This window comes from Limulus polyphemus, unplaced genomic scaffold (assembly GCF_000517525.1).
Source record: "Limulus polyphemus unplaced genomic scaffold, Limulus_polyphemus-2.1.2 Scaffold21, whole genome shotgun sequence".
Lineage (NCBI taxonomy): Eukaryota > Metazoa > Arthropoda > Merostomata > Xiphosura > Limulidae > Limulus > Limulus polyphemus.
The window spans coordinates 1,690,705-1,700,095 of record NW_013665631.1 but is presented as its reverse complement, the minus strand read 5'-3'; the positions used below and the strand labels follow the sequence as shown (position 1 = coordinate 1,700,095).

General features: G+C 35.7%; 1 protein-coding gene across 1 annotated transcript in view; it reads right to left on the bottom strand.

Annotated features, from left to right (window-relative positions):
- Window positions 1-9,391, bottom strand: part of LOC106458239 (cGMP-inhibited 3',5'-cyclic phosphodiesterase A-like) — a 286,487-nt gene that overhangs the window by 30,806 nt on the left and 246,290 nt on the right. Inside the window, exons 3-4 of the mRNA XM_022384675.1 lie at window positions 8,574-8,800; window positions 2,248-2,854 (exon numbers count right to left, since the gene is read on the bottom strand). Coding sequence (XP_022240383.1) covers window positions 2,248-2,854; window positions 8,574-8,800 — 834 coding nt within the window. The remainder of the gene's footprint in view (window positions 1-2,247; window positions 2,855-8,573; window positions 8,801-9,391) is intronic.

Here is a 9,391-nt window from a genome sequence, read left to right as displayed (position 1 = left end):
GCACTGCAACACACCACTTTGGCCTTGAATTCCTGTAGACGGGTGGACTTGGGGTGGTCCCCCCAGGGTCAATCGGCTAGTCCACTCGGGCTAGGGTCAACGGAGTACCAGTGTTGGGCGTTCTCAACAGGTGTTGTGGACTGATACTGGTGTTTGGGTATAGTGCTCACGAAACCCTGGCGTTGCTGCAGTGTGCTTGCTTGACATTGTAGTGCGTCCCCTCGTAGGACTCTATGGCTCTCGTTGGACGTTGGACAGTGTCATTGGTAATGGTGACACCGTCCGACTAAATTGTATTTTTAATTTTTTACGTACTATAGGTCTTTTTAATTGTATATAAATCTTTTATCGACATATTTTGGTTTTAACTCGCTCTATTTTTACATTTTATTCTAATTTACTGTCACTATTTTTACTGTTTGTTTGGCGCAGATAGCCTCGTTGCTTTGCGCCATAAAGCACCAAACAACCTCTTATCTGGGACTGAACCACCAATGTGTGGCCTCTGTGACACTAAAGTCACAATGGGCCACGTTTTACTTTCGCACCATCGCTACTATTGACAACAACGGCATTATTTTATCTCGGGGTTTTACCTTTGACGTTGGCGATGGTGTCATTGTTCAGATTGATTTTTTCTCTAGTTTTCACGGGGCATTGGCTTTCCTAATTATGTTATATTTTACATTTCTTTTCAAAATTATCTTACTAAACTGTTAGACTCAACTAGCCCTGTTACTTTGCCTCTGAAAGTCCGAAACCCAGTAAGATTTATTTGAAAGAGGAAGAATTAGAACTACACACAACCTTCAAGGTAATGGGCTAAATGGCCAGGTTTCAGGTATAACCGTGCCTAATTTTAAATTACTGATCAGATGGACGGCAGCTAGCCGGCAAAACATTGCAGCAGGAATTTTAAACCGATTACAGCGATTGACTGTCACTCTTATAATGCGCAATCAGCTGAGGTTGCGAGGAGTATTCAACAGAATTAAGTTTCAAACCCTGAATTATACGATCCTCAGCACAACACGCTAACCATTATATCTGAGAGAGAGAAAAACATGTAATAAATAACAGATTCTGTTAGGAGTTCCGAAGGAGGTGTAGGAATGTTTGATAACTCCTGTAACGGATTTCGATTAAAATGAACGTAACGATCAGAATGTTGTAGCTCACAAACACTAATTAAAAACGGCAACGTTTGAAGATAAATAAAGAATGTTTGTCTCAAAGTATAATTTTGTTTCTCAGATATTCCTGATTATTTGAGGGCTATCTGCGCTAGCCGTTCCTAATTTTGAATTAATAGAATAGAGAGAAGGCAGCTAATCAAAAGTACCAATCGCAAACTTTTGGGTTACTCTAACTGAATATTTGGATTTGACCGTCACTCATAAGGAACCCCCAATCTGAAAAGCTAGCTGAACTTGCCCCAACTTACAACTCAATCTAAAATTTCACACTTCAACATTATGGCTATCGGTCAGTAAAATGTATTTTCGATGTTAAACTGAACAACTTAGAAAATTATCTAAAACCTTAATTACCAAAGAATTTTGAATATATCATAATTAAACAAAGACACTAAATACGGGGTTACAGGGTGGCCAATTACCCCCATCCTTAAGAATATTAGAACTTGAGAATATAGTACTTGTTTTACGCTTTTAATGTGTATGCATCGTAAAGCTATAGTACCAAACACCAAAATACCAATGCATTTTTTACGTTAGTAAACCAAACGACTTCGGTCCTTGAATTTACGTAAGAAAAAAAAAAAACGTTTTTGGGCTCAATAGATATTGTGATGTTGGCAAGACAACAATTTGTTTGTATAGTTTTTGTTGTAACTAACTGCTATCAGTACTCGGAATAATTATATAACATCACGTGATAAATATTCCTACGAAAACACAAGAAAAGAAAAAATGTAAACTTCGCTATTTCGTAAAAATATAATGTTAAAAAAACGAATGTGGTACAAAAAAGAAATCTAGACATAACACACGATGTTTTTATGGGGTAAAATGAATTTGATTTAGTTTTATATTCATATATTTTTATCCATGAAAACTTGAAGATAGTAAAACTCTATTAATTATTTTCGTTATCTCTTACTTATTTTATACGAGTTTCAGCAATTAACACTTACAAAATTAATGGCAAATGTGAAAACAAAAACAGCAAAATAATTTCTCAAGAAAACATTTCAATAAATTGCTGGAACTGAACACAATCCCTCACCTTTTTTCCGCTCTCCGATGGTACAGGTGTTACATCATCACGGATAACAACCAATCCTGGTGATCGAATCATATCCTTTGTTCCGCCAATTCGAACTCGAGCGCCACATAAGCTACATCGGGAAATCTCGCTGGGTGCTGTTATTTGAGCACCTAACGATCTAGGAACGCGATTTCGTGATTGTGTTGATCCTATGACTCCTACAGAATCCTCCAGGACATTTCCAGCATCATTATTGTCACTGCTACTAGGAGAATCATTACTACTCTCGTAATCAGACGTAATATTTATTCTGCGAATATACGGCAAAGGCGGTAGAGGCCTGTTTGCCTCTTCGTCTCGTAATTCGTTTTCTGCATTCTCGTTATCGACGTCTTGACCATCATGAGAGTTACTAACGGCTGTATTTTTAGCGGTATTCTCTTTGTCGTGTGTATCGTGAAGAGTAGCGATATCTGCTGGTGATAGAGGATACAGGCTGCAAACAGTCTTTCTCTCTCTTTTGGCCTGTTTCTCCAGACATTCTGCAGCACAGGCTGGAACTGATGTTGTGGAGTAGGAACGAGCTTTGTTGGGAAAACACGCCTCCGCTGTAGGCTGGCTAGGACTATAAGAAATAAAATTCGAAAAATACTTCTTACCCCATAAATATTCAGCTTTACATGAATGTAAAATCTTAAAAAAACTCTTACATATGCCAAAGATACAAACATAAATACTTTTATAATGTAAGCTTCTATTATAAAAATAACTTATTTTTCCACGTCAGTCCTTGTTACTTCATATGTTTTACGTCACATCTTTTGCTAACTTTAATACAAGAACATTTTTATTGTTCTAACAATATTTTCCTTCACATTAAATGATTTGTAAAATATGCAATAGAGTTTAATTTCACACTAACGGAACAATACCAAATTTTTATGGATACTAGTTTCGACATTTCACACGCCCTCTTCTGTCCCGTGAAATGTGGAAACTAGTATTCACATAAATTTGGTATTGTTCCGTTAGTGTGGATTTAAACTTCACTGTAAATCACTTTACACAGCATCATGTATTTATCTGTTATTATAGTTTTATAATATTTACTGATAAGTTAATGAAAATATTAGTAAGAGGAGGAAGAAACCCCGATCATTGTAGTTAATATGTATTTTTGAAAAATATATCAAACATCAGTCTGTCACCTACAGTACAACATTTCGCTATGTTGTAACCTATGTTAAGGAATGCAAACGGTAAGAATCCAGATGGACTAATCTGGTTAGCTCTGTCTTATTTATGTACAATGATTCCTCACATCATTCACTAGATTTGGATCTTGTGAACTTTTGTTTGATATGCACTTTAGAGGTCCAATCGTTCTTATCCGACTCTAATGAACTGTAGATATCACTATTAAGAGCAATTCAATAGAGTATGCTATGTACACCCAGACAAAGGTTCTTTAAGCAAGTTTAACTTAGCAGTATGTTAAAAAACGCCAAAAGGTTTAGAGAAAGCCTTTTTTGTTATTTTACCTAGTTGACTTGGCTATTTTACAGCTTTACCTTATAGCCTTCATCCTCCTGCATTTGTTATGCTAATTGATAAAGTGCTATATGATCTGAAGGGCTTTTCGTTAGGATTTGTGAATGCAGCACGGGATTATCCCACTTTTAAGAAGTTCTGCAGCGCTTACGTGTTCAGAAATGTGAAATAGGTTAATCAGAAATTGTATACTTACGTTTAGAGGTATTAGTTGTCCAAAAATATTACCCGAAAAGGTTTTTCGCATTCTTTTAATATTTTGGTTGTTATTGAATATGTAACACCCAAAAATATTGGAAGTAGTAATGTTGCAGACCTTTTTATACTGGTGACATAATTATAATAGTATAGTTTTTATTTTTCTGCATGCCTGTCTTTTATTGGACTTTTTAGTAATTCTAAAAAACTAACAAAAATGGTTTAAGTCGCATGCAGTCACTGTTCACAAGTCACTAAATCACTACTCTGTATTTTACTCTACTGTTACTCTTCCTCAGGATGAAAAGGTGAAATGAAAGAAGGTAGCGGGTGGGGAGTAAACTGTATTGACTAATACTAGATCAACAAAATGTTTGTGTGTTTGTTTTTGAATTTTGCACAAAGCTACACGAGAGCTATCTGCGCTAGCCGTCCCTGATTTAGACTAGAGGGAAGGCAGCTAGTCATCACCATCCACCGCCAACTCTTGGGCTACTCTTTTACCAACGAATAGTGGGATTGACCGTCACATTATAACGCCCCCACGGCTGAAAGTGCGAACATGTTTAGTGTGACAGGGATTCGAACCCGCGACCCTCAGATTGCGAGTCGAGTGCCTTAACCACCTGGCCATGCCGCCTCAACAAAATGAAACTGCAGCAAAGAAACCACTAAGTAACACACATCTATCAGTAAATTATCTGTAATTGAAAAATCTTGAATAACTAATTTTTGCCACTCTACGGGTCACCGTTATATTTACAAACTTACAACGCTAAAATTCGATGTTCAGTGGACAGAGCACAGATCGTCCACTTTATAGGTTTGCGTTAAAACAAATTTTCGAACTTTCTGTAGCTAGTAAGTTAACATTTAATTTATTTCGACCACAAAAATCTCGACTCTCAATCTGAGGGTCACGGTTTCGAATCCCGGTCACCAAACATGCTCGCCTTTTCAAGGTGTGGGCGATATAATGTGACGGTCAATACCACTATTCGTTGATATTATGATAGCCCAAGAGATAGCGGTGGGTGGTGTTGACTAGCTGGCTTCCCTCTAGTCTTAAACTGCTAACTTAGGGACGGCTAGTACAGGTAGCCCTCTTGTAGCTTTGCGCGACATTCAAAACAAACCAATATAATCAAAAATCACCCGAGAATCCTCGATCTAATAATAAGAAAATAACTTTGTGTATTATAAATTTGTTTGACAGAATGCTGACACAGCGTTACCAATCGTGGACGACCAACCTAAATTCTAAACCCAGTCACGTGGCCTGAAAATTTCGCACATTTAACGAAATGATCAACGCTCTTCACAGTTTTACGACAAGGTTCTCAACTTTCATAGTTTTAAAGCTATGTTTATGCAGGCGTGAATAAAAACGTTTAATCTTCCTTAGAAAAAATCCAACAAAACTGAGTGAAACAAGAGGGAAATCCTCAATAGCTGCGGCTGTAATTAGATCTCAAATCGGTCAAGAGATGGAGCTAAAAGCTTGTACTTGAAAAAACTCTGAACCATTCTATGTGCCAATATGCCGCGGCTAAAAAGAGTTCGGGTTTTGAAAAACTAGAGCTGTACCATTTTATCAACTTTAGTATGGTTTACACAGATAACACCCCTCCCCCCCAAAAAAAAGAAATTTTTGAAGTAGTTTTTTTGTCGTAAAATATTTTTGACGATAAACATTACAAAAGAAGTATCTTAATATTGACTCACGATCAGATCATTTTCAGGCTTGTTACATTAACTGTTTATCCACTAAATGGGAAAGATTGTTCACTGTCCAATTACTGCATGACGAAGAACAACATCGTGTATTGTCATGTGTTATGCTCATTATTGCCATAAAGTAATACATTTGTAATTTACAAGAGAGGGCATGCAGAAGTAGTGTTCACGTTTTTTGTTCTTGGATTCACATTTAACCATTTGCGTTATTGGTCATCCACTGGAAGGGACCACTATCAAAATTACCATTTCGTTTCTGGTCCTTTATAAAGTAGGCACACTCATTTATTATCTTCTGCATACGGATCCTTAATTCAGGTTTAACTCGAGGAACTAATAACCACACCCAAGAGGGATGTTTTCAGAGAATTGAAGGAAAAACAAAGACAATTGTACGTTTCACAAAAACTTCATTTATTCATAACTATGGTTTCACGAATTAATTTATAATTGGCTTCTAAGTATAATTTTATTACTTGGTTAAATTTTACAGCCATTTCACACTATTGTTTTTAAGATAGCCTTAATTATTTAAAGGTAGGATAAATATAAAGATAATTAGAAATAATTACAAACTAAAATTAAGTGTAATGTATATACTAAGATTGATCTGATAGGTTATAAATATCTGTATAAAAAAAGAAATACTTTTTTTCATCTCCTAATAAGAAAGAGAACAATTTACGAAATCTCGGTAACATGTTTCACGATTTCTAAAAATTCATCAAAAACTTCCCGAGTGGACAAACGTGATTACTATCATTCACCTTTGTCCCTTTAGTACTTGAATGTTTTACCTTTAGTTTAATTCTAATAAATTTAAAGAAACAAACTTAGTGGGGAAGAGGATTCAAAGGTATAATTTAGGCCTTTAAATTGTAATTTGTAATTGAATATTTTTGTATAATCATTGTGAAAGTCACCATACCAACCAAATGATTTTTGCCTTTCGACTTTCAAGTAACAAAGAGATTAAACACATGATACTTGCAGTACTAAAATAAACCGAATCTTTGTTGTAATGTTGACTTTGTTCGTCCAAGAAAATACAACTTGTTGTTGTTTCTTTCAGTAATTCAGTTTAGCTTGCTATAACCAAAAATGTTTTGAGCACTTCTCGTTAAATATGCTCACCAACGATGTGAAGAACAAGCTTATAATCAAGGTAAATATTTTGACATATATTTTCAGTGATTTAATCAAGGGAAAAAAAGTAACAAGTTTAATAGCCTTAACTGGTATTCCCCGAGGCTCTAACCTTTGTGAACTGATGATCGCCAATTGTCTAAGGGTGTTTTTTAATTTTATTTCGTTATTGATTAGGAAGCAAAAGAAGAAAACGGCGACTAATTTTGGGCTTGACCTGACAGGAGGATTTCATTATCTGTAAACCTTCAGTGTAATTTCATAGCCGTAGATAAGTTTAAGAATAGTTTTATCATGGTGGTGCTTCTCTATATGTCTTCAAAAAGATGAGGACTATATGGCAATAACCCATCTCTTCTTGGATACAAATAATGCATGTGGGCAGCACACTTCTATAATGTATGAAGAAATTGATCACCTTGCATTACACGAATACTGTGTGAAGATGAAATATTAAGTACTATATCGTATATTAAGATAGCATGTTTTTTTCATTTTCGAGAAAATATACTAGAGGGCTAGTTTTGAAACGACAGACAAGAAGGAAAGCTGCTAGTCAACACCACTCACCTTCAAACATCAACCGCCCACTCTTGGACTACTCTTTTACCAACGAACAGTGGAATTTACCGTCACATTATAATGCTCCATGGCTAAAAGGTCAAGTATGTTCGGCGACGGGTTTCGATCTCGCAGATTGCGAGTTGAGCTTTCTATCCCCTCATTCTCTATTAGACGAATGCTGTTTAAAGTCAATGTACGTGCTCTAATAGACGAATGATACACGATGGTGACAGTTACGAAATAAGGAACTTTAGAAGAAGTGCTGCAAACACATGTTGCAGAGAAGTCCACTTGAGTGATTATACGATAACTGTTGTAGAAATTGTGTTAGTTCGTAAAAAAATGTTTCATTAGAATAAAACTTTTAGCGTTAAAAGTTGATCAAGGAGTCTGAAATATTCGTTTTATAAATATCACAAAATTATGCAACTAATCAACTTGTCTGCAAGATATCGTATTGTTAAATTTCCCAATAGCACTTTCATTAGTGTCTTAAATCTTATGTTATTTAAATTCTGTCTTTTTCGTCGCCATAAAACAACAACAAAAAACAAAACGGAACTTAGTATTCATCAACCATACTATGTATAACGAGTTTTCCAACAGAAAATAATAAATGAAAAGAAGTAACAAGTAAATTAAGAGTTATTTCAAATTTTATTAAAAATTTAATTATATAAAAATAAAAAATGCAAAAAAAAAATTCACTCACGAGTTAGCACTGAACGATGCTTAGTAAAATATTTTTTTCAGAATTTTCGCGCAATGATAAACAAGAGCTAATATACACATAACCGTCCCTAGTTTTGAACTGATAGCCGAGAGGAAAGCTAGTCAACAGCATCCACCGCTAATTCTTGGGCTAATCTTCTTTGATCGAATAGTGGAATTAGACTGTCGTTCTATAGCGCAACAGCGAAGAGCGAGTTTTTGAGGCGACAGGACGCGAAAGCTGGGCATATTGACCAGTTGGCCACGCCCAGTCAAAAATAACTTAAACTCGTAGTATAATGATCTTGTATGAACATTATTTTCGAACTACGTGGTTAAATTTCCTAATGAGTAGTATTTCAGAACTACAGCATATACTGAGTTTCTGTTCAAGTATTTCCAAAGATCGATCTACCACTCGGCCTTTATATACTCACCTAATTGATCGGCCTGATCTTCCACAAACGGAGGAATTTTCCGATATAGATCCACCTAAAGCTGTAGATCCCTGGTTGTTTGATTCAGCAGGATATCTGAAACTGGTACTACGTTTACGGTTGGGTTCGGGTTCGAGGGTAGGCATGCCAGTGGCGGAAGTTGTAGTGGTCCATGTGCTAGTTGACATCCGGCGTAGTAGACTAGGTGGCAGATTTTTCCTTAATCGCTGTAAGAAAACAACAACTAAAACAAAACGGAATCACGGTCTTTTTTTTTTTGAGTCATTATATTCAAAAAGACAAATTATCAAAAAAATACTTAATCTTAAAATAGTTTAGAGAACTGCATAATACAACTGATTACATAGCTCTAGAAATGCCTTACGATATCCAGTGGACTTAAAAATGCTACAGTTTATTGGATTCCACTACATCCTAAGCCTACAAGGCTCCGGTTATGTTAATTTGGCATTCAACATGAGCTTTCTTTTTTAACAATAGTTGTGTATTATAGACCTTTTTTATTCTAATTTACCTTCCTTTGATAAACGGCAGCTGACAAGGTCTACCTGAACCTGTTATTTCTAAATACTTTTGATGCTTAAGCCAAGTAATCAAAGCAATAGTAACACTAATAAGATTCCTATTATGTTTAATGTGGACTGTTGTCGGTGTGTCTACTTGACATGCATTAATTTAAATTTTTTTAAACAAACTTTGGTGTAGCTAGTACTAGAATATACTGTTACGATAGCGGAAGTCACGTGACGCTGTTAACACGTAATGAGTTCTAGAAAGATCGGGGAACATCACGAATA